The sequence below is a fragment of the Bidens hawaiensis genome, unplaced genomic scaffold (genome assembly GCF_021521415.1).
Source record: "Bidens hawaiensis isolate Kalapana, Puna unplaced genomic scaffold, B.hawaiensis_p1.1 tig00009067_1, whole genome shotgun sequence".
Lineage (NCBI taxonomy): Eukaryota > Viridiplantae > Streptophyta > Magnoliopsida > Asterales > Asteraceae > Bidens > Bidens hawaiensis.
In genome coordinates this window covers 619920-645192 of record NW_027491664.1, presented here as the reverse complement: position 1 = coordinate 645192, position 25273 = coordinate 619920, and the positions used below count along the sequence as shown (strand labels likewise).

Below are 25273 nucleotides of genomic sequence, written 5' to 3'. Positions count from 1 at the left end.
TTGAAGTATGTTTTGTATGTGAATTGGTTTTAGCTATGGTTGATGTTTTTTGCTTAAAAACTATGTTTTGTATGTGAATTGGTTTGATCAATGCATATTTTGGTTGGAATTTATGCATCTTTTTATATGTTTTTTATTTTTTAATAAATATTTGTTATGAAAAAAATATTTGTGCTAATGATAAAGTTGATATAATTCTCTGTTTATTTCCTATGTACCAAACAAGAGAAATGATTCTCAGCTATATTTCTCTACTGAAATCTCTGTACTACCAAACAGAACAGTCAATTCTCATTCTCCAGACCAATTCCCTTTCTCTGCAATTCCATTTCTCTATTCCATTTCTCTACAATTCCATTCTCTGTACCAAACACCCCCTTAGTACTTAAGGGGACTATCTATCTGCAACTACTTCAAGTCTGCAACCTTCTGCAGCCTTTCAACTTTTGGCAGAAACTTTCAAATTCACTTTAAAAGTATGACTTTTGTTTTCCACTTAAAACCAAAATATAACTTGTTCAAAACAGATCCATAATTGCAATTGAAACAAAACTTTCCAAGTCTAATTTTAATTGAACTATCACCATGATATAATGGTTCTAAAATGTCATAAATCTTTTCATTAAAAAGTATAACCAGAGTATGAGATGCTAGTTTTATTATCCTAAATCAATTTCTTCTTCAAACACTGTTGCAACTCCCTTAACAGAACCTGCAACGCTGTCAAATGTTAAAATCATTATTTGATTCATATATAAGCATTTTAAGTACCGGGCCAAAAGGGCCATATTGATTCATGTTTACTCACCCAACTTTTTTTCAAGCTTGTAACTAATAAAGGTATTACATATTATAGAAACTATATTAGTTGAATATTTTTTCTATATAAAATACAGTTTTGAGACCTTATAAGATTTTGAGTATACCCGCTCGTTTAATTTTAGTTATTTTTTTCTTTATACTTGTTTGACCTGCTATCAAACTATAGGATATAGTAGTTAAAGACTATGCGCATAACCAGGTGGGCATTTCCGTACCGATACTTGCCAATTTTTGGAAACCAGTCGGTCCAACTATATCGGCGACCAATTCTAATTACAAATACGTTACTTTACAGTCATCATACATGTAATGGAATTAAAACGTATACATTGAAATCAGTCATCTTACCTACAGCTCAGAAGCCATGTGCTTTTATTGCATATGTTAGGAATCCCTCATTTTACTGCAATCTTAGCTATGGCATTTTTCCAGCAGTTATAAAATGGTTGCAGCTAATCCTTGAAGGTATCTGTTTCTTCCTGTACAAGTAATAATTATTATCACATAATCACTTTCAAATATAATAATAATATTAGTACCAATCAGTTTTTAATTGTCAAATATGGTAAAAAAAGATTATTATTTCAATAGATAAAAATGATATGCCGGTTTTAGTTGTCAGATATGGTTAAAAACATTATCACTTCAATAAATAAAAATGCATAAGCATATGCACACAAATTTTTTTTTTAAATGCGAGCTTTAGAGAATCATTATAAATAGTACTAATATAGATAACACCTTTAATTACTTTTGCCTATTTACAGCTAAACTTCAAATAATCATAATTTTGGCATGCTAGACTTTAGAATCCACATAAGACTAAAAGCCAAGATGTGTGTAAAATTCTCAATAAGAGTAAAAGTAAATTTGAAATTTGTTTACAATCCATATAAATCAAAAAAAATTTAATCAGCACAAAAACCATGTAGCATCAACTAAATCAAGCACACTCAAACCTAAACCCTAAATTTAGACATATTCAAACTAACAAACAAACAACATAAAAACATTTTCTTGAAACTAAAAAAAAAAAATTAACACATAAAAATACACACAATAAGACTACAATTGAGACGCCAAAACAACAAAATTAAACTAATTAAAACCTAAAAACTTACGATTCTCCTTTAGAAGAACCAAGGGACTGCTTAAAGTGAGAGCTACCCTAAGGATCCTCTGGTAATCATTCCGTCCCTGCATAAATCAATCTCATAAACAGACTGAATCTGCATGCTAAATGATGAATGGCAAAAAAGAGGTAAACCTTTGACGGTGTTTAAATAAGAACAATTAGAAAAACTAACCTTCGTCGTCAGAACAGGCGCGGTGACGATTCTGTTCTCATCTCCATCGGACCGTTCAACGGCTCCAAGTCTTTCCTTGTCTTCTTCCTCCTGTTGTAGAATGAAATCGACATATAAAAAAAATGAGGTGGTCAATTGAATTAGAAGAACATACCTCTTAAAATAAAATAATAAGAGGGAGGGAGAGAGAGAAAGAAAAGGCTTTAGGCTCCGATGATAAATAAGAAAGCAACGTAACTGGGTTTGAAAATTTGGGGCTAGGGTTTCAATCTAACCAGGTTTTGTATAGAGTGCAATACGTTGTTGTACCTTGTGCTATTAGTATGGTAAAACTCTTACAATTCAACATCCTTTATTTTCTTTCTCTTATCTCTATTATATATACTAATATACATATAGGTTTAAGTTTATGAGAGAAATCAAGTTATTGCGAGAAGTGTGAGAAGTCAATCCAGCTGATAAAAAATTTTCTCTTCTTTTTTTCTTTATAATTAAATATAGAGATATGATGGTAAAATCTCATAAGAATTTTATATGAAAACTTGTTTTATTAACTTATTTAGAAGTTTTCAATGAACTCTTTTATTAATATATTTTAATATATAAATCTAAAGAAAACATTAAAACAAAACTAATAAAACGTTAGCATGCTGGCACACCTTAAATCGTCAAAACAAGTATTATTCATATTTATCCATTTATTAATATAGTATTAGTTATTTAAATTTTTAAAACAAATTGTACAAGATAATATTAAATGATCTTTTTTCTTAGTTTCCAGATCTCATTTTATTTTGATTTTAAATATGAAATTTTATTTAAATTGAAATTTATCAATATCATGTTAGACTTCAAGATGACTATTATTACACAAGATAGTTTCAGATCACCATTTTGCTTTTGTTAATTTTTTTATGTTTAATTTAAGTTTAAAAACATAGAAATTCTATATTAGTATTTACATACACATAACTCATATTCGCCTAAACAGATTGTTAGTTCATATATTTTGACATACACGTAACTAATATTCACCTACACATAACTCATATTCGCATGAACAAATTGTTAGTTCATTTTATTTTCGCCTACATGAAATTAATATTCACCTACACATAACTTATATTCGCCCAAACAAATTGTTAGTTCATTTGATTTCGCCTACATGTAACTAGTATACACCTACACATAACTCATATTCGCCTAAACAAATTGTTACTTTATTTTATTATCACCTACATTTAACTAATATTTACCTACACATAACTCATATTTGCCTACACAAATATTATGTTACTTGTGTAGGTGAACTTTAATGACGAGATTAGTATTTATCTTTAATTTTATGTCTAAAAGTAAATATTATTAAGAACCCAAATATAAATTCACAAAGAAGATGCTAGAACGTTAGAATAAAATTTTCCGTAAATGATTTTTAGGAAAAGTTGAAATAGGCAATTAATTTTGTATGTTTCCTTTTATAAATTAACTACACAAGACCACTATACCCTTTTTATATAAATTAGTAAACATTGTGTCTTCACTTTATTACAAAAATGCCATTATTGTTATTTACCATTGATTACACGTAATCAATGGTCCAGATTTATTTCTCGCACTTCTTGCATTAAAATGACTTCTGCCATGAACCATCTCATATATATATATATATATATATATATATATATATATACATAGGATGAGATTGCATTATGTGCTTGCCACGAATTAGTAAATAGCTTAAAATCGACGTTAAAAATAATATGTAAACTCACTCGGTTTTATGCTATTGGTGTTTATTTGACATGAAACATTCAAGCAAAACATCGGAAACCAAGGTTGTTCGTCATCGGGTCTTGGTATGATAGATAAAACACGTCTTTTGATTGCGTCGGTTGCGATTATGTAAAGTTCGCAAAGTACATAAATCTGATATCTTGTAAACAAACCTATCATGTGTAGCTGGCACCAAATTTTATCATTGAGTCTTTTAAAAGTGGGTGTTACAGATTTGCACACATGGTGCACCAGCGTGTGCTGCAAGGCGACCACCGCGCCATTGTTAAACAAAGGTAAACTTACGTATATAGACAATCAAAATCAAACAACAGAACCATAGAGATCCAACTTAAACATCAAGTAAAAGTATATAGATTTAACAACAAACATAATGTACAGCTACATTTGCATGAGCATAGCAAGAAACATCAACTTCTATTATCATTACCATGTCTGTTGACATCTCCAATACCCGAAACCGCCTCCGGGCTTAGCATAGATCTAGCATTGGCATGAGACGAAGAAGAAGAAGAAGAAACCGACAGCAGAGGTGGCGGCCACCAACGTGCACCACCACCACCGCCGCCGCCTACATCCATATCTTGTGTACTTGTAACATTTTGACTCTGAAACTTCCATGGGTGCTCAAGATTAATGCTCTCTCTACTTTCTACAAGTTTAATATCAGTTTCTACACCATCATTGGTTCTGGGTGTTGTAGCAGACCGCCCTGCAGGAATTGTAGCGGATGGGAAAGCTTTCTCAGGAGGAATGGCGGGTGTGTAATTTGAAGGTAGAAGGTCGTCCCAGTTTTCTAGAAGCTCCTTGTAGACCTTACGAAGAGTGACTTCTGTAAGACCCGTGACCTTACAAATCTCTGCTTGTGTTTTTCGTTTATCTTCAAGCTGTGAAGCTAAATATATGGCGGCTGCAGATATGCTGATCGGGTTCCTACGCGTGCAGAAACACTTGTTGATCACAACTTCACCAATATGAGTTGCAAGCTCCTGCAAAAAAAGAATTTGTAAACGAAACCAAAAAAACATAATAGATTTATAACCATATATTGAAATAGTACCTGTGCAGATTTGTTAAGCTGCAAAAGAGTGCAGAATCGAGGCATATGAACCGAGATGGAATTGCTGTTTAATGGCTGGCTTAATTGCAAAGCTTCCCCAAGAATCTTGATGTACTTCCCAATCTCTTTCTGAGGTAAATTGGCTGCAATTGAGATTTCCTGTTTCACAAGTTACCGATTGTTTAATCTAAGAAGTGTGCATGAAACGAAAAAAACCAACCGAAAACCAAAACAAAAACCAACAGTTTGGTTCTATGTTTTCATAAAAACCAAACTTTCGGTTAGGTTTTGCGTGCAACTAAAAGTTCTAAAACCAAAAAAAAACACACCAAATTTATAGATTTTTATTTTTATTTTTATTTTTAAGTAGTTTACAATAATTTAACATATAGTTCAGCCCCTATATTTAGCCCAAGATTATAATAACTGATTAATTTGTAGCTGCTTAATTTTAAAGGTAGGTGTGCATCACCCCTTGTACCTTATGCATCATATGTTTGTAATATGCATTTTGAGCGTTGTAACCTTTGCATAAATTATTGTACTATCTTCTCATTTGAGCAGGTGATACAAGGTAAAGCATTTCATCAAACAACTTACATGCATGTAAAACATAAAAATTAAACAACAATTTCGATAAACAAAACAGGGATTCCGATTTCCGAGTACGATGTTCACGTAGCAAGGCATCGTGTGGTGGTAGGGGTGGTGTCGAGGCGGGTGATGGTCATAAAGCGTATATGGTGGTTTCTTTTTTTATAGAAAGTCTTGAATGTAATAAATGAATGTTAATCGACGACCGATTTCGTAGTAACATGTGGACATCATTAGTTTCGTCGGTTATACTTTCACACCACCGCAACACGGGGGTCAAAATACTAGCTATTAACAAATGAAATGAATTAAGTTTCAAATCCATTATTTTTGGCCTAACCATTTTTTCGGCCCCAAATTTTCAAGCCTAAATGACAAAACTGAAAAAACAGAACAAGAACCAAACCCAACACCAAAAAAAAAGAACACTTTTGTTTTTAATCTCAAAACCATTTATTATAGAAAGTCTTTGAATGTTATAAATGAACGTTAATCGACTATCGATTTTGTAGTAACGTGTGGATATCATTAGTTTCTTCGGTTATACTTTCACACCCCTGCAAGACGGGGGGTCAAAATACTAGTTATTAACAAACGAAATAAATTAAAGTAGAAATCCATTATTCTTGGCCTAAGCTTTTTTTCGGCCAAAATTTTCAAGCCTAAATGTCAAAACTGGAAAAACAGAAACCGAACCAAACCCAAACCAAAAATAAATAAATGGAAACTAAATGGTTTTCAAAAAATCAAAAACCTACATTTCGGTTTTCGGTTCAGTTTTACCTCGAAACTGAACAGAACGGTCTTCAAAAATCAAAAACAGACATTTTGGTTTTAGCCCCAAAACTGGACCGACCCAACCCTTTATTTAACATATTAAATACATAATTTTTAAAAACCGAAACAGGGTGGTTTTTTAATGCTCAAAAACCGACATTTTGGGTTTTGGTTCAATTTTAGCCCAAAACTGAACCCGACCTTTTAATCTATCAGATCAGTGAGTCTTCTGTACCCTAATTCACCTTGATTGAATCTTAACATCTTAATATGCTTGTATTATTCATGTATTGCTAACCTAATACTTCAATTGAATAGATGCAACAAAAATCAATCCAAATTGAAAAGCTCAATTGAATCAAATAGCAGAGAATTATAAATTTTAAATAATAAGTTATAGTATACCTGTAGTGTTCTTTTTTTATAGAAAGTCTTGAATGTTATAAATAAACGTTAATCAACGATCGATTTCGTAGTAATGTGTGGACAACGTTAGTTTCTTCGGTTATTCTTTCACACCCCCGCAACGCGGAGGGCCAAAATACCAGTTATTAACAAACGAAAAAAAAATTAAAATCCAAATCCATTATTTTTGGCCTAACCTTTTTTTCGGCCCAAATTTTTTAAACCTAAATGACACAACCGAAAAAACAGAAACCGATCCCAAACCAAAAAAATAATGATAAAAAAACGAAAACTGAATGGTTTTCAAAAAGTCAAAAACCTACATTTCGTTTTCAGCTCAGTTTTAGCCCGAAACCGAACAGAACGGTCTTCATAAAAATCAAAAACCTGCATTTCGGCTTCCGGTACAGTTTTAGCCAAAAACCGAACAGACGGTCTTCAAAAAATAAAAAACCTACGTATCGGATTTTGGTTCAGTTTTAGCCCAAAAACGAACAGAACGGTCTTCAAAAAGTCAAGAAACCTACATTTCGATTTTCGGTTCAGTTTTATCCCGAAACTGAATAGAACGGTCTTCAACAAATCAAAAACTGGTCGGTTTTAGCCCGAAACTGGACCGACCCAACCCTTAAACCTATCATATCAGTGAGTTTTATGTACCTTAAATACCTCAATTGAACAAATGCACAAAAATCAATACAATTGAAAAACCCAATTGAATTACGAATAAGCTACACACCTGTAGTGTTCTAGGCTCCTGAGCCTCTCGAATCGCTTGCACGAGCGCGGCCGTGGCAAGCGCCTCGACACTCCGATTCCTCAAGCACGTAGCCGACGAACAATCCCTAAATAACTGAAACGCATGATCCGATATATCACAATCCAACCCAAGTATAGACGCCACATCAATTATCTGAAGATACGCCCTAAGGTTATCCACCACCACCGACGGCCCAGACGCCGAAGACGACGACGTCGTTTCGAGAACACGTTCCAGTTCCGCCAAGTGTCCGGAAAACGAAACAGACGATTGGGCGAACACCGGGTACGGTTCGAGTGACCACGTGGAGAATGCGGTTATGAACCCGGTGGGTTCGAATGGGTCGTCGTGGTCGTCTTCGGGTACGGTGGTGGTGGTGTGTGGCAGTGTGGGTAGGTCCGAGGTTACCAGGCAGAGTGGGGTGTCGTGTGCGCGTGTGTGGAAGAGGTGGTGGTTTTGGGTTTGGCGTTCTTCGACTACGCGGCCGCAGGATATGCATTCCGTGATGAATCGGCCGGCGGATGTGGTGGCCGACCGCCCTTGCGCCGTCGCGCAGTACGGACACTTCATGTTATGTTTAGAGAGTCGGTGGGTACTCTTGACTAATATTACTAATATTTTATGTTTGTAAGGGTTTTCAACCAAAGTGGTCTGGCAAACTTGATGACAGAAAACATTCTTGTATTCTAAAAACGTTGCAGGGTTCGTTCTTTTAACTAACGAGGTTAATTTTTCTCGTTAAATCCAGTCATATACACCTCATATGAAGGTAATTTAGTCTTTTTACCCCCTCAGGGGTTATTTGTGTAATCAATTTAAATTTTAGGCTTTAAATAAATAAAAGTTTTTTTTTCTTTTTTTCTTTCCCAAATATTCATCACCCACCGTCAACGTCACAAACAAACACCAACCACCACCCATCATCATCATAATCATCATCTCAGTAATTTGCCCTCTTTCAATATCCAACGAATAACTAGTTTCAAACAAATGAACAGTCTTAATCGGCCAACAAATGAACAGCCGCGAATACATGGATCAAATTAGAATCATATGAACTGAATGAAAAACATACTTAGTTTTCCGATGAGCGAAAAATTATGTTTTGGTCGGAACAGTTTGTTTTAGTAACCAGAAAATTCAGTTGACGGAAATTACTTCTAGGCGGCTGACAGAAAAAACAAATTGACGGAAAATCCAGTTACCACTGTCGGAAAAGCTTACAAAATCTGAATCAATCCAGAAAAATCAATTACGACGGCCGGATTATCTGTTAAAGTGCTGGCCGGAAAAAAATTGCCGGAATTAGTTCACCGGAAAACCGGTTATGGCCGGAAAGTATAGTTACAGTAATCGGAAAACCCATCATCAACACCGCAACCAAACACCAGCCACCACCCGTCATCATCATCCCATCCAACCTCCCACCACCACCGACAAAACCCACCTCCCTGCCGTCCGCCGTCGGACCACCACCTCCCTCCAACCGTAACCCCATCAGTCAACCACCACAACAACAGCAACAGCAACAGACAAACCAGTGCAATCGCCGATTGTTTATCTTCGTCTCTTCTTTCCGTACACGCCAGCTCATCCTCAGAAGCTTCCAAGACTCTTAGGGTAAGGATGTCACGTTAATTGATGATTTGCGTATCCAGATCCCGTGGATTTTTAAGTTGTTGAATCTAGGGTTAGATATTCCACTTCAATTGGGGGACAAATCGGGTCGGATCTGAGATGGTGACGGTGATGGTGATGGTGGGTGATGAATATTTGGTGAAGAAGAAGATGATAAAAAGGAAAATAAAAAAACTTTTATTTATTTAAAGCCCAAAATTTTAAATCAATTACACAAATAATCCCTGAGGGAGTGAGGGGGCAAAAAGATTAAATTGCCCTCACATGAGGTGCACGTGACTTGATTTAACAAGAAAAACTAACCATCGTTAGTGAAAAAGACGAACCGTGCAACGTTTTTTGAACATAAAAGATGTTTTCTGTCATTAAGTTTAACAAATGACGTCAATTGAAAAACCGTATAAACATAGAGGACGTCTTTTGCCATTTTGTCTTATTATCTCCTTGTGGTTTTTTTTTCCTTTTGTATAGTTATCGGTTCACTATGGCTCGAGTCAAATGAGTATAATTTAAACGTTACAATCTTTGTATCTTTAGCAATTGCGAAAACAATAATGGGTTAATAATTATGTAATATTGAGTTTTATGATCTAAAATATGCATAAGGTCGTTCGTTGTGGTTAACGTCGATCGGTGTTAACCATTGTTTATGTCGGAGCCGGTCGCCACATCACCATAGCGTCTCCTGTTTTTCCGTTATATATGTTAATGTGATAGTGTTTAAGCCTGATAACGTCAAACACCACCCTTTAACGTGATGCTTAACGTTGGAAACAGTGCCTTCCTGCAAAAATAAACATGTCACGTCGGTGGCCACCATGGATATTCAATTGAATCAATTTGGATATATAAGGTTAAGTTATCGTGCAGTGATCTTTAACGTAGAAAAACGTACGCGAATTACGCTCAAATCCAGAAACAAAACGCTCAAAACCAAAACACAAAAAACGCTCAATTAAATTCCAAACCCTAATACGCTCAAGGAAGTACCAACTTACGCTCAAGCAAAAAATTGATTCAAATGAATATCCAAATATGTTTATTTGGATGAATTGATGATTTATTTGATCAATTTTGAAGTTAAATTGATCAATTGCTTAAAAACAAATATGTGAACAAAAAAAAAGAGTGGGTTGTCGACGTTGGTGATGGTGACGGAGGAGTGTTTGATGTGATGATTGGTGGACTTGTGGCGGTGGAGATGGCTTGGTGGAGCGGTGGATCGGTGAAAGTGGAAGTGGAGGTTGTTGGGGCGTATTTGTGAATTGTGATTTAGGGTTTTCTTTAGATCAAAGGTTGTGGAAGTCGCGTAAATTTTTGTACGATAAGAATTATTGTATTTTATCTTTTATCTACACACATGTAGCTCCAATCAATACAAAATTGTCTTTTCAAGGTTTTCAAGTAATTAGTTGTTTTATTAAAGCTTACAAAAGTTATAAGTATATTCATGTTATAAATGTACACAACCATTATAACGTATACAAACAGGTATCTCGTTATAAAACTATACATGAGAAGTATAATGATTTAGCTACTAGTTGGGTGTTAGTAGTTGTTCATAATGGCAATTCAGATCCATTTATTAATGGTTATGTTCGTTTATGTTCATTTTTTGATTAAACAATGAATGAATCGTCCACTTAATGTTTTATATTTGTTCATTTATGTTCATTTGTTATAATTTGGACATTACTTTGTGAAACGTTTTCTCTAACCTTAATGGCGTCTCACCTTTAAGTCTCAACGTCACAGAATCCTCGTAGGGTTGGTACTAGCGACTCCAGGGATAAAGGGGTCTATCTATACTACTATAGGACTCATAATTGCATGAAATCAAAACTGAAGAGGTAAACTCGATTTCGCGTAGCTTTTTTCTACTCGAATAATGAAACAAGACAGCAAGACTCCCTATCACCTTTCAGTCTCAAGGGAAGTTAAACTACTGAATAAAATATCACCCACACGAATCCTATGGCTAGATAGACCACAAACAGACCAGGAACACCAAGTAACTGATTTAAGCAACCCTTACAGAATCATTCATAGCCTAAGCAATTACAAGATTTAGCTACTCATCACAACTGAAAACAAATAAAAACATAAACAGCAGAAATCATGATGAACAAGCCTGAAACTGAAATTGAAAAACAAAAGCATAAACCTGCCAAAATACGCTCCAAATCTTCAACCTTGCACTCCAAAATCGTTCTGAAGCTTCAAGCAGGTTTTTTTGATCGCCACGAGTCGTCTGGAAGTCGAATGTTACGAGAACAGCCATCAAAACGGCATATATAGGCGATTTTAAGGGTTCACCCTCGATGTGCTGGTAGCGTACCGCTATGCTGCGTGGATGGCGGTTCGCTATGAACCTTTTGCGCGTGCGGTAAATGCTATCTCATTAACTGATGTCAGCGTGGTTGGTTGGTAGCGGACCGCTATGGCGTGAGGTAATGGTCTGCTATGGAAAGTGATGATGGTCCGCTACGGGTCTCCTGAACAGAAAAAATTATAACTTTTCATCCATAGCATGTTTCGGATCCACACTAGGCTTCAAATTCAATGTATCTCCCTGATTACCTATAGGTCTAAGTCTAACAACTTACACTGTTAAGTATCGAAATCTACGAATTACAAAATACACAAAATAGTGCAGATAATTTGTAATAAACTATATTTATAATCAGGCACACATCAAGTGTCTTGTTAATGCATTGTTCAAGTGGTTAGCTTCCAGTTTTTCCCTTATGAAGTGCGCATAGTTATAGGAATATAAATATACTGCAGTAATTATTTTATAAGTGAACATTGATTTACTATGATTTCTCAACAGGGCCCTTCAGTAAACCGATTTACCGCTCTTAAATACATGGCTCCAGATGCCAGCGATGAAGAGATGTTCAAAGTCCTAAAGGAACATGCTCAGTTAGTTCAAGGATTATGGGTAGCAAAAAGTAGGTTGAAGCTTCAGACTGATGGAGGACAAGATGTTTTATTCAGAAATTTTGTAATGCTTCAATTTAGCAAATATCCTATTTTAATCATCATCATCATCATCGTACTCAGTATATCCCACCAATAGCAATGCTATGGTAGGGTCTGAGGAGGGTAAGATGTAGACAACCTTGAATGAGTTTGCTGCAAATAGAGAGTCCTTCAGGGATTGGAAATTTAAAGAGTGTCCAGACGAAAAGTTTATTAAAACATATCCTGGCATTGTTAAGGAGCAAAAGGAACAGTGGGTGAAGAAACACTAAGTGAACCCTGGACAGATTATAGATAATCTGGGGGTTAAGTAATGTTTCCCACGAGGATGAGGTCTAGCAGAGAGTTGTTCTTCAGGGGACCTGCAAAACAGACACCGTAAGCTCGTCACTGAGAATGGGGGGTTCCTCCTTGTGACCACCCTCCGGCGTGAGAATCAGATTAGATTGCTCTGAATATAAGTGTATATTAAGAGATTGCTAGATAAGATTGAGATATCAGATGATGTCCTTACCATTCCAAGGTGTTGGAGTATTTATAGCCGAAGGTAGGTTTCCTAGAAGGTACTGCCGGCTGAATAGTATTCCTGTTCCACCAACAGTGGACTACGCACAGGCCATGCTGGTTGGTGGGTAGGCTACGGCCAACAGTAAAGGTCGGCTGTATACTGTTCCTTTACTGCCGGCTACGCACTGTTCCACCAACTGTAGGCTGCGCACGTCCCCTCGTAAGGGTTGGTGAGTAGGCAGCGGCTAATAGTGACAAACAGTACTAGAGGGTGCTCCTCCTCGTATTGTTGTCGGTGAGCTGTCACCCTGTGATTGGTTCATGGGCTGCTCTGGTCAATTTGTCTGTTCCGCCCATACCTTAGTAGGTATAGTACGAAAGACCTTCCAGAAGCATACGGACTGGCTCATTTGGGCGGGAGTATTCCCGCCTTGCTCATTCCTTCATGTGACTACTGAAGTAGCTAATGCCTTGTGCGTGTAGCCTTGCTGTTAGTGCGGGTAGCCTTCCCTGATGGCTTGTATCCGCAGCTGCGGGAACAGGCGGGGTACTTCACCATTGAGAGGCTTTCCCTGCGGGTACAGCTGGCGTACTGCGCGTAAGGTTCTTTGAGCATGGTGGGTCTTGCTGGAGCAGTTGGTCATTGCGCAGACGTCCCTGTTCAAGGTGAGTCTTGCGGGTCCAACTGGGCTCTGCTGGGACCTACCTCTTCAAGTCCCCCCAGTCCAATGTTCTTCTCATGAATTATTAATAAGTGAGGTGAACTTTTTGACTTAGCTAGGGGTTTTGAAAAGGGTTTAGTTTTTAGGTTTTCCGTGGTGATTCTTCCCGCGGTTTTCCTGATGTCACGCAGAAATTCCCGACTTTTCTGCTTGATCTTTGGGTATGAAGCGGGTAGGTTTGTAACCTCCTCGCACGTCAGGAGCGTTGAGTCCCACTTGTGTGGATTCTCCATGGGGTCTTGGTAGTTTTCAACATAGTGATCAATTATGCTAAAACCACCAATTCCATCTTGGAGTTTCAAACAATATAGTTCTCGACGTTCCCGTCATGCGGGGATGTTATTCCCGTTTCCGCAAGCATGGCCCAGAAGATCCTTCTTGGTTTGAATTCCCTGCAGAGTGCTAAGTATGTGAAGGGTTTTGCCTTGACACTGTACCCGCACTTGTCTTACGGTTACTTTATTTCCAAGGTATTCCTGGCGTCAATTCCCTGCGGGTGCTAAGGATGTGAAGGGTTTTGCCTTGACACTGTGCCCGCACCCGTCTTATGGTTACTTGGTTGCCAAGGTAAAGGGTATTTTCCCGCTTACTTTTGAATCTTTTTTGAATTTTGAATTTTGAAATTCGAAGAGTTGGTGAAAGGATAAGAACAGTCCAAACCTCTGAAACGTCGTGCGACGGTTTCTTCTGAGTGTGTCAGGACGTGCAGGAAGTTATGGTGACGTGACAGTACATGGTCATTCCAGACGCTTTTTCAGGCGCGTGGGCGCGATTTTTCGGGCGCGTGGCCGCGAAATTAATGGTATGCGTCCTGTCAACAGCTGTTGCCAGCTTGCTTTTTGCCACGTGTCATAGTTTCATTGCACCTTCGTTTTCTCTCTCTTCCGCATTAATTTCATCGCATTAATTGCGATTAGTATATAAAGGGGGAGAGGGTTCTTTGTAATCCACACTTTCACTCTTCTCTTCATCTTCTTTACGATTTCCGGCGAATACTCACCTTTTCAGGCAAGCATTCTCCCGAACTCGTTTTCTTCTTCTTTTGCAAGATGTCTCGTGATCTCGAATCTACAGTCGATGACAAGAGTACTGCTGGCGAATGCCAGTGTGCTCTGCCTGGCGATCTGTATCGGTACGTCGTCAGGAAGTTCATGCTCGAGTCTCTCGAGCCTGAGTTTCCTGAACCCCACCAGACGGTATACGATGCCCCCAGAGGCAAGATCGGGGTTTATGCTGCATTCTTTGTCTATGGGAATCTTAGGTTCCCATTGACAAAGTTTGTTTACCGTGTCCTTGAGAGGCACGGTGTTCATTTGACCGAGTTGCACCCCATGGCGATCGCCAAGATTCGCCACTTTGAGTGGGTGTGCCGGATACTGGGCGTTGAGCCCTATGTTGACCGCCTGATGACCTTCTACACTTGGAGGTGCATCCAGGGGTGGTACACGTTGACAACCCGGATTAAGGGTTTAAAGATCTGCGCGACCGAGCGCAGTCTTCGCGCGTGGAAGAGGGAGTTCTTCTTCATATCCGCTCGCGCCATCCCCATTGCCATGAAATTCAAGAACGGGCAAGCACTTCCCAGCCTTCACGCCTCCAACTACCAGGAGGCGGAATGGTTTGCGAAGATATCTCGGGTCCAATCTCCGGTTTACCGGTTTGCGGAGTCCGGGATGGTGATGCTGGGGATGAGCCGGGTGTGGAAGGCTGCCGATGCGCAAAAGATCCCAATCGTCCTCGAATACGGTTCGAACTCTGTTCCTTACGGTATGCTTTGTCTCTTATTGTTGATTCTGAATTGCTTCTAACTTTTTCCTGTTTATTTCAGAGGGGAACGACCTGCAGTTGCTCCTTAATCCGCGGGAGGCTGACGGTCCTGCCCGGATGGGTACTCGTGCTCTAGACGAGAACGAGTTGCCCATCCTAGAACAAACGGCGGATCGGTTCGTGGAGGTCTATCCGCTAGGCCATGAGATCCTTAGCGCCCGTCGGCCAGGTAAGGCGCTATTCGACCCTCGACCCCTCAATGTTGAAACCTCTGCTGGAATTCCTTTAATCGTATGTTCTGATGAGGAATCCGCAGATGGTCCTCCGTTGGTGCGGAAGAAGAAGGCTGCCGGCGGGAAGGGGAAGGAGAAGGCCTCCACTGCCGATCCAGCGCCTCGGTCTGATTCGGAGACCGAGAGCGAAGAGGTGGCGGGGAATCCCGGTGGTGATAAGACCACCGCTCCGGAGGTTGCGACTGTCACCTCCGGAGAGCCAAAGAAGACGACGGTGACCGGCGCAAAGAGGCCGGCTCCATCGGGTCCGTCCCCGCCTCTCCGTACCTTTAGGCTCAAGAAAACCCGTAAGTACAACTTTCCTTTAGCTTTTATCTTTATAGCTTAATATCTTTTAACACTTTTCTTCTTTACGCAGGCGTGGATGTTGACGCATTCCAGGGTGGAGCGCCGAGTAGTACCTCCCCGCCAATGACGGTAGGCTTGGTCAGCCTACCTAAGGCGACGACCCAGGCGCCTGCGCCTGCTTCCGCTGGTCCAGTTGCTCACTCCTTTGAGCCGACTGTTCCAGCTGAGATGACGTCACCGCCGGCTGTGAGGGCTATTTTTACAGCATCTTTCACCGAGCCGGCGGTTACTATTGCTGCAGATCCCGCGGCGGCGACCGCGGCGGCTGCTACCGTGCCTCCACCATCGGCAACGACGGCAGGTCCATCAGGTACGCATGGGGCTTCTCGCCAGTTTTTGCCACCTTCCCATCTGCCTGACCTCTTGGATGGATTTCCTTTGGGTTCAGGTGATGGGTTCGGCGGCTATCGGCCTGTTATTGACCCTACAGGTGCGTAGGGTTCTTCTGGCCCATTATATATATATATATTTTATCATCTTTTCCTAACTGCTTTGTGTTTTTTGCAGTGTCGGATTCCAATGAAGTGTATGTTCCACGATGGAACATTCGCCGAGGAACAACCCTTCGCACCCCTGTGGAGTGCGTGGAATGGGCTCGTCACGCTGCTCTCAGTGGTGCGTTGGGGGAAGCCATGGCTAGCTACCAGGAGGGTAGGCTAACCAATGAGCTTCGGGTTCTCCTGGCCCGGATGCAGCCGCGCGTCGAGCTGCTTTGTCGTGAAAACGACAAGTTAAAAGCAGCTCGCCTTAAGGAAGTAGCTCAGGCGCGGGCTGTCCGGGAGGAGAACCAAAAACTTGCCGCAGTGGCTGCGGAGAAGGAGAAGGCCTTCAAGGCCCTCGAGGTTGAAGTTCGGGCTCGACTCGAGGCCCGTTCCAAGGCTGCCCAAGCTGTTAATGAACAGCTTCGGCTGGCTAAGGAAACTGCGAGGAACGCAACCGAGAGGGCCACCAAGGCTGAAGCTGTTGCTGAGCCTCTACGCGTGGAGAATGAAGAACTTAAAGCCAAATTAGAGGCTCTCCAGCAGGCTCATGATGCCTTGGCGATGGAAGACGCCAAAAAGCTCCAAGAAATCTTGGACCAGAGGGGGGTGCTTGACCATGCTGAGCGTAAGCTAAAGGGTGTCGAAGAGGCTGCGGCTAAAGAAGTGTTGCTTGCCAACCTTAACAGGAGTGAAGCCGATCGCGCCCGTAACGAAGCTCAAGCTGCCCTCCAGGAAGCTCTGGTTGCCAAGGAATGGCTTCTTCGAGAAGCGTTGTCTCAGGTAAGCTTTTCTTGTCTTTACGCTTTTCTTTGTAAATAGAAAGGGTTCTGATACTTGTATATTTTCTTGTAGGTTGTGCATCGGGTCTTCTCAGAGACATCTTACGACGATGCTATGAGCGCAGCCCTTAACGCTTCTCACGAGGATGGGGAACGGGCCGGCTTCCTGCTTGGTCTAGGGTTCGTTGAGAAAGGCGTCCCGCCTTCCAACTTCCCTTTGTATAATGTGGATACTGAAGCTGCTTATGACCAAGCAGTGAACCAGTATGCCGCCTTCCCGCATCCGGTGGTGGAGAAGGTGAACGAAGTCGCTGCTGCTGATGATGGGCTTGCTATCCTTAGAGCTTTCCTTGAACCACCACGCTCTACTGATGGAGCGGGTCCATGTGGAAGTGGTCCTGAAGCTTGATTCTGAAGATCCCTTTCCACCACTAGCGTAGATTTTTGCTTTTGTGTAGCTCTTTGTAATATTTGAATTTTTATGAAATAAAGATTGTGTTTGTTCTTTGCCTTGTTTATTTTACGCATGTTTTAACTTAGCAATTTCTTTAGTACTTAGATCATTTAACTTTTTAACGTGGTAAATTATAAGTTTGTTTCGCTTCCTCTTTCATGATTGTGCGGGTATGACCGTCACTTACACTTAGTAGGATGGCTTAACTTTACTTATATCTGACCTGCGTGGAAGTTTTCCTCATCTTTTCCTTTGAAATTTTCTAAGTGTTCAGAATAAGTTAACCTTTGAACGTGGTAGATGATAGGTTGAAGTTTTGCTTCGTTGTTCGTGATTGTGCGGGTAAGACCGTCACTTGCACTTACAAGGATGGCTAAACTTTACTTACATCTGACCTGCGTGTAGGTTTTCCTTAAAACTTAACATTTTTAGCGTTGTGTTTATGCGGGTTTTGCCGCCTTCCACACGTAACGACTTACTTCTTCCCCTATTTATGCGGTGAATACCGGCATAATAGTGTGGGAAGTTCATAAGTATAAAGGTAAGGCTATCAACACATTGTGAAAGGAGAATCATTTCCATTAGAAGTGGCTCTAGGCCTTTTCTTTACAAGTTTGGAATTGATCTACATATAACATTTGCGTAATTGAGCTCCATTCCATGTTCTTGGGATGAGAGTGCCATCGAGCCTTTCGAGCCGGTATGTGCCCTTTCCCAGGACTTCTTTGATGATGTATGGCCCTTCCCAGACCGGGGCCAACTTTCCTGGGCGTTCTTGGTTCGAAGCCTCGTTGTTACGCAATATGTAGTCTCCTACATTGAAGTTGCAGAGTTTTACCCGCGTGTTGTAGTACTTTTGCATTTGTCGCTTGTAGTTCTCTTCACGCACTGCGGCTAAGTCTCTGCGTTCCTCGGTTAGCATAAGGTCTAACCGTCTTTCCGCATTATTGTCTTCTGGCTGAATCAAGACCCTTGGTGAGGGTAAACCAATTTCGACTGGGACCATGGCTTCAGTGCCATAAGTGAGACTGAACGGGGTTTCTCCCGTACTGGCCTTCTTCAGCGTTCTGTTTGCCCAAAGGACGTGCGGAAGCTCGTCCACCCAGCCGGATCTGTGTTCCAAGAGTCTTTTCTTTATGCCTTCGACGATGCTCTTATTTGCCCTTTCCACCTCACCATTACCTTGTGGGTGTGCCACTGATGTAAAGGTGTGGGTGATTTGAAGTTCTTTCAGCCATTGCTGTAGCTTCTTGTCAGCAAAGTTGGTGCCGTTATCGCTCACCAAATTCTGTGGAAGTCCAAAACGACAAATAATAAATTCCCAAATAAATTTTTTGATATGTTTCGCGGTTGTTTGGGCTAAAGGTTTTGCTTCTATCCACTTGGTGAAGTAGTCGATGGCTACCACTAGGAACTGAACATTTCCTGCTGCTGTAGGAAATGGGCCTGTCACATCGATGGCCCACTTCTGAAATGGCCATGAAGAAGTGACTGGAACAAGTTCATTCTTCGGGCGGTGCGTGTTGGGTGCGTAAAGCTGGCAAGACCTGCATTTTCTGATGTATGCCTGCGCATCCATATGCATCCCCGGCCAAAAGTATCCCGCGTTGTTTAGCTTAGCTACAACAGCACGGGGGCCTGCGTGTACTCCACAGATGCCTTCGTGTACTTCCCTTAGGAGGTAGTCAGCATCTTGGTTGTCCACGCATCTTAAGAGTGGGCCAAGAAAGTTACGTCTGTAAAGGATGTCATCGATGAGTTGATAATTCAGTGCTTTACAGCGTAGTTTTCTTGCCTGTGCTAAGGAGTTCCTTGACTTGGGTTCTACACGCGTTAGTTTGTTCTGGCCCCATTACTCTGCGCTTTTGTACGATCGGCGTAACAGCCGGATCGCATTTGAGCTTATGCTCTGCCTTACTTCGGGGTACACCAGTCATGTCAGCTGGTGTCCACGCGAAGATGTCAGCGTTTTTTTGTAATAAGCGCTTGAGTTGGGTGCGTGTGGGATCAACAATTGTCGGGCCAATGGTGACGGCCTGGTCAGGGTACTTGCCATTGAAGGCCCATTTTTCTAGTTTGGTGATGGTTGGTTTAGCCATCTTTGGTTTGGGTTTAGATGAGACAGATCCGATGCATACCTGGGGAATGCCGGTGATCATCGCTACACCCTCAGCTGTTGGCCATCCCATCATGCCATGGACTGAGGATACCACGGCGTTGAATCTTGCCATCCCGTCTCTCCCGAAGAGAATGTCGTATGTGCGGTGTGGCTTCCTCATCACGACAAAGTCCACATATTCTGTGCGGGAGTGTTTCCCATCCGTAAGAGTGACGGGGAAAGATAGGATACCCAGGGGGTGTTTGTGCTGCCATCAAACCCTTCCATCGAGGCGCAGATCGTTTCCAGGCGTTCCTTGTCTTCGTCATCTAGCTTGTCAAAGAACTGCCTGTACATCACCGTTGACGAGGCGCCGTTGTCAGCAAGAGTGCGAGAAGTGATGTAGTGCCCCAGCTGGCTTTTGATGACGATAGGGCCTTCTTTGCTGGGTCCTCCTGGCACTCGCGGGAAGCGCACCTCAGCTTCCTTCCACGCACATGGTTCTGTCGTTCGCCTTTTTCTTCCTCTGATCTTACCATGAACCATGTTGATGCTGATGTCAACGGGCTTTCGTCCGTTGCCTCGGTACCGGTTGTCATTCCTTCCTCCCTTCTTGATTGATGCCACCAGGTGTGCCAGTCTTCCATCCTTGACGAATGCTTCAATAATATCCTTCAAGGATGTACACTCTTCCGTACCATGACCTTTTGTCCCGTGGAAGTCACAGGATTTACTCTGATCCGCATTAGGTCGCTGCCGGATCATTGGAGCTTTTGGCCACGGTAGCTTTTCAGTGGCGAATATCTCCGTGACGCTTTTGGTGAGTGGCGTCCACCTGTGCTTTTGGCTTGAAGGGTGTGTGTGATTTCTTCCGCCAACAAGAGAGTGAGGGCTGGATGAGGTGTCAAAGTTTACCCTTGACTGCCAGATACCTAGCTTCCTCTTTTTGTTCTGCCGGGCGATCCGGACATTGTTCTCTCTTGTCCTCTGCGTGTAGAGGTGTGTACTCTGGGGAAGATCTCTTCCCAGTTGCTTTTCCGTCTCGGCAAAGCGCTTTGCCGCCGTCATGATGGCATCCCATGTTGATGGCATGCCATCCTTACCCGTCAGTGTGCGGATAAGCTCTGGGTATTCGGCGCCTTGGATGAAAGCGGCGCGAACAAGATCTTCACTTATGCTGCCGAGACTTAGCTTTTTGGAATTGAAACGGGTGATGAAGTCTAGTAAAGATTCATCCTCCTCTCTAACGCAATTGAGGATCGTCCACTGTTCTTCAGTATATTTCCTCTGTTGGCTGAAGTGCTGGCTGAACTTATTCTGGAAGTCCGCCCAATCATAAATGTGGTGGACCGGCAAGCGATCGAACCATGCCCTGGCCGCTCCGACCAGAGTCATCTGGAACATGTAACACCACGTGGGTTCCGTCCAGTTACTGACGGTTGCCCCCGCAATGAACCTGTTCAAATGGTCGTCTGGGTCGGATAGACCATCATAAGTGCCAATGTTGGACATTTGTTTGGCACTTCTCGGGGCGATTGCTTCCGCAATGTCCCTTGCGAACTTTGACTTTCCTGCATTTGTAGCAGTTGGTCTAAAGGTTTTGGAGAAGTCACGCGGGTTTCTCTCCGCATTTGTTGGTTTAAAAGCTTCCCCAAAATTCCTTTTTGGTTGGAAGTCCGTTTCCTTACGCTTCCCTTTCGCCTTATGGCGAGGGTTTGCGTCGGTATCGGATTCTTCCCTCTCGTCGTCTGAGTACTCGCACTCACTGTTCATATTGAGGTGTTGGCGAGTACTGCTGAATTCGTCAGCCTGTTGAACTGAACGCAAGCGTTCATCCAATACAGCTTGGAACTCTCTTTGACGTGCTTCGGCCCACGCCTTCACTTGATCTAGTGTTTGGCGAGGGACCCTTGTTCGTTTTTCCAACTGGGCATTAGTGAACCCCAGTGGAATATTTACTGCACTTGCCCCGGCTTGGGTAGCCGGGGTAGTGTTCGTAAGATTTGTATAACCGCCGGTGTTCCCAGTTATTGGGGTTTCTTGGTCACTTACTGGTCTTGGGACCGGAGTAACGTTAACCATTTCTTCAGAAACTTTGAAAAGACTAAGAATTAGTTCTAGCTTTTTATGCACGGATGGCGCCAATGAAGAAACACTAAGTGAACCCTGGACAGATTATAGATAATCTGGGGGTTAAGTAATGTTTCCCACGAGGATGAGGTCTAGCAGAGAGTTGTTCTTCAGGGGACCTGCAAAACAGACACCGTAAGCTCGTCACTGAGAAGGGGGGGTTCCTCCTTGTGACCACCCTCCGGCGTGAGAATCAGACTAGATTGCTCTGAATATAAGTGTATATTAAGAGATTGCTAGATAAGATTGAGATATCAGATGATGTCCTTACCATTCCAAGGTGTTGGAGTATTTATAGCCGAAGGTAGGTTTCCTAGAAGGTACTGCCGGCTGAATAGTATTCCTGTTCCACCAACAGTGGACTACGCACAGGCCATGCTGGTTGGTGGGTAGGCTACGGCCAACAGTAAAGGTCGGCTGTATACTGTTCCTTTACTGCCGGCTACGCACTGTTCCACCAACTGTAGGCTGCGCACGTCCCCTCGTAAGGGTTGGTGAGTAGGCAGCGGCTAATAGTGACAAACAGTACTAGAGGGTGCTCCTCCTCGTATTGTTGTCGGTGAGCTGTCACCCTGTGATTGGTTCATGGGCTGCTCTGGTCAATTTGTCTGTTCCGCCCATACCTTAGTAGGTATAGTACGAAAGACCTTCCAGAAGCATACGGACTGGCTCATTTGGGCGGGAGTATTTCCGCCTTGCTCATTCCTTCATGTGACTACTGAAGTAGCTAATGCCTTGTGCGTGTAGCCTTGCTGTTAGTGCGGGTAGCCTTCCCTGATGGCTTGTATCCGCAGCTGCGGGAACAGGCGGGGTACTTCACCATTGGGAGGCTTTCCCTGCGGGTACAGCTGGCGTACTGCGCGTAAGGTTCTTTGAGCATGGTGGGTCTTGCTGGAGCAGTTGGTCATTGCGCAGACGTCCCTGTTCAATGTGAGTCTTGCGGGTCCAACTGGGCTCTGCTGGGACCTACCCCATCAGTGGGATACTGTGGAGTCATCAATAATGGATAATTTATTCAGAAAATCGAAACCTAATGTTGTCGATAGGCGTCCTTTATCATCAAACAGTACTAATGCTGTTCCACCAAGAACCACAAATGCACCTTCTTCTAAACCACCATTAACGGATGAAACTCGAGAAGTTTTACCCAAGGCCCTTCAGAAACTTTTCCAAGTTTACAAGGTTTGCAGGTATGCTTCTTTTCTTATTTAATGCATTATTCATTTTTAACTGTAGAAGTCATGTCTGTGAAACCTTTTATTTTTTTGGGTTATCTTTGATGATGTCAGCATGAACCAAATACGCCAAAGATTGCGTGACATGGCAGTCTCTGAAAACACACAACGGAAGGGCACTCGAGAGGCAAAAGCTGCAGCTGCAGCAGCAGATGCACCTCTGGAAGAGCTTCAAAAAATCTTAACTGAAGTTGCTGTTGACATACATGGATCCTTTGTTCTAAAATCATCACCAGATCACCCTCAATACGATGCATTGAGGTTAATAACCGGTTTTAAGTTTGACTTAAAAAATGTTTTTCGGTTTTGTGACGCTTAAGCTTGATTAAATTTTCTGGTTTGATTCTTTATACCAGGAAAATTGTCATAAATCTTTTCAAAGCTCAAGGGCCTGGTGGGAAGCTTAAAAAGGCCAACATTTTTGCAGCTGCCGAGGTGGCGCTGAAAAGACAGATAACTAATGCTGAGTATCAAAAGGTGAGATTTTTTCATGTGAATTTTCTTTTGCTTTGGTTTGTGATAATTTTAAGTTACTGATGATTGAGACACTTGCTTTTTGCTTCTTGTGTTTTTAACGTTCAGGTCTTGAGTGAAATATGCATTTCACAAAATGCTCTATGGGTTTTGAAGAGCGGGGATAGTCCAACATAAAATTTTGTTTAGATGAAAGGTACAGTTCTCATGTAACTTATCATTGTCTTCTGTTTGTACTGTTAGTTGTTTTTGTGCTGCACAAATGTAGGATTTAGATGGTCGAACGCCTTCTTGGAACCAAATTGGGTTAATTTTGTTAATGATCAAAGTGGTCTGATCTATTTAATAAATTATAATTCTAAAATGATTATGAAAACTATTACTGCTGTCTGCCACTCGTGGTTATTTTTTAGTATTTACACTTTAGGTTTTGTATTTGTTATGAATTCGATGCATGCTCTGTTTTGGACATAGTAATGCAACCACATAAAACCTTATGAGAAACACAGGACTAAATCTGGCATCACATTTGAATCACTGATCATTTTTTTTCCTTTGTGTTTCCAGGTGACGGCCTACAACCACTTGAGCGTGTTTTTGCTGGTGCATTGAGTGAAGTTTAACAAAGTGAAAATGAGTTTTCTTGGATTTTTGGGAATGAGTAAATATGGTTATTTAAATGTTTTGAAAATTGCCACCATAGAGCTACTAACAGTCAGTTTCATCTTTTTAAATTTTAATACATTCTATTGATAGATATGGACTCCCAAAATGCATTGTCACACTACCACTTTGACTTTTCTTTTCTGTTGGTGTTACTTGTTTCAGGAAAATAGCAAATTCAAGTCCTTTGGCTTGATCGTGTTTTGTTTTTTTTTACGCCAGTTTTGGCACACTTAAGTTTTAAACAAAATGATGTTAATGGATTTTTTCGGATACCAAGAGAAGTAAAGTTTTTATTATAATTATGTTAGCAAGCAACATGTAATAGATTAGCTTCTTTTTTTGTATTTTAAAATCATTTTGTACTTTTCTTTTATACCCACTTATTTTTGACAAAACGGTTATATAGCTATGCGCTTTAGTGTTCAAAGGTCGCGCTAGCAGTCTGAAAGCTGTATGGGAGGCGTCACCTTTAGGGCCCTTACATTGAAGTCTACCCCAAGCCGTTTTGGGCTTGTTAGCGTATTGGCTTGACTTCACCTGAACTTAACTGCCGAACTTAACTGAAAAATCTAAAAAATTAAAAATTTCCAAACACTTTTGGAAAAATTTCCTATATGTTAGAGAAGTAAGAAAGTAGAGTGAAGGTTTTTTTAGACACCATTTTCAATGCAAAAGAAACATATACATTTTATTTTTGTTACCCGTCTCATATTTGTTTACCCAACATTTTATTCTTTCTTCTCTTTCCTCCTATCCATTCTCTCTTTTCCCTTTCTCTCTCATTTCCTCTCACAATAATCTAAATGCACCTCATGCATTCACATGCATTACCCCTAATCTTTTCCGAAAAATTTGCCACATCATCTAAAGGCATCTTCTAAATGCACCCGTTGGAGATGTTCTAAGAGAGTGAGAAATAGATGATGCGTTTGACATGAGTCCTGACTAGCTACCTAACTTAATATGTTCTTGGCTTTTGATTTGGGTGAGCTTTACTTTTATATTTGGTTTCTAAGCATAATTACTTTCATATGTAATCCAACATTATTGGCATAGTAATTGACGTTAATCATAACAATTAGCTTAATGTTAAAACATAGTATGTAACTACTATTGGATTTATACACATTTATTAACTTTATTGACATATCCAAAATACCCAAGCATTATGTA

At 41.2% G+C, this 25273-nt stretch overlaps 2 protein-coding genes across 2 annotated transcripts; one reads left to right on the top strand and one right to left on the bottom strand.

Annotated features, from left to right (window-relative positions):
* Positions 1 to 4188: 4188 nt before the first annotated feature.
* LOC143530942 (plant-specific TFIIB-related protein 1-like) lies at positions 4189 to 8108 on the bottom strand. Its single transcript, XM_077026354.1, has 3 exons — positions 7502 to 8108; positions 4987 to 5145; positions 4189 to 4915 (listed from the first exon to the last, which is right to left on the bottom strand). The coding sequence occupies exons 1-3, from the start codon at positions 8090 to 8092 to the stop codon at positions 4337 to 4339; spliced, it is 1329 nt and encodes a 442-aa protein (XP_076882469.1). The 5' UTR covers positions 8093 to 8108; the 3' UTR covers positions 4189 to 4336.
* Positions 8109 to 22708: 14600 nt separating this feature from the next.
* LOC143530919 (uncharacterized) lies at positions 22709 to 24412 on the top strand. The gene is made up of 5 exons (XM_077026325.1): positions 22709 to 22915; positions 23015 to 23221; positions 23317 to 23437; positions 23543 to 23630; positions 24002 to 24412. The coding sequence occupies exons 1-4, from the start codon at positions 22728 to 22730 to the stop codon at positions 23609 to 23611; spliced, it is 585 nt and encodes a 194-aa protein (XP_076882440.1). The 5' UTR covers positions 22709 to 22727; the 3' UTR covers positions 23612 to 23630; positions 24002 to 24412.
* The last annotated feature ends 861 nt before the right edge of the window (positions 24413 to 25273 follow it).

Coding starts and splice junctions, on each gene's coding strand:
- LOC143530942 (XM_077026354.1), bottom strand. CDS start 8,092: ATGAAGTGTCCGTACTGCGCGACGGCGCAAGGGCGGTCGGCCACCACA. Junction 5,146..7,501: donor AGGAGCCTAGAACACTACAG/GTGTGTAGCTTA, acceptor CTTGTGAAACAG/GAAATCTCAATTGCAGCCAA. Junction 4,916..4,986: donor AGCTTAACAAATCTGCACAG/GTACTATTTCAA, acceptor CTTTTTTTGCAG/GAGCTTGCAACTCATATTGG.
- LOC143530919 (XM_077026325.1), top strand. CDS start 22,728: ATGGATAATTTATTCAGAAAATCGAAACCTAATGTTGTCGATAGGCGT. Junction 23,222..23,316: donor CCTCAATACGATGCATTGAG/GTTAATAACCGG, acceptor TCTTTATACCAG/GAAAATTGTCATAAATCTTT. Junction 23,438..23,542: donor CTAATGCTGAGTATCAAAAG/GTGAGATTTTTT, acceptor TTTAACGTTCAG/GTCTTGAGTGAAATATGCAT.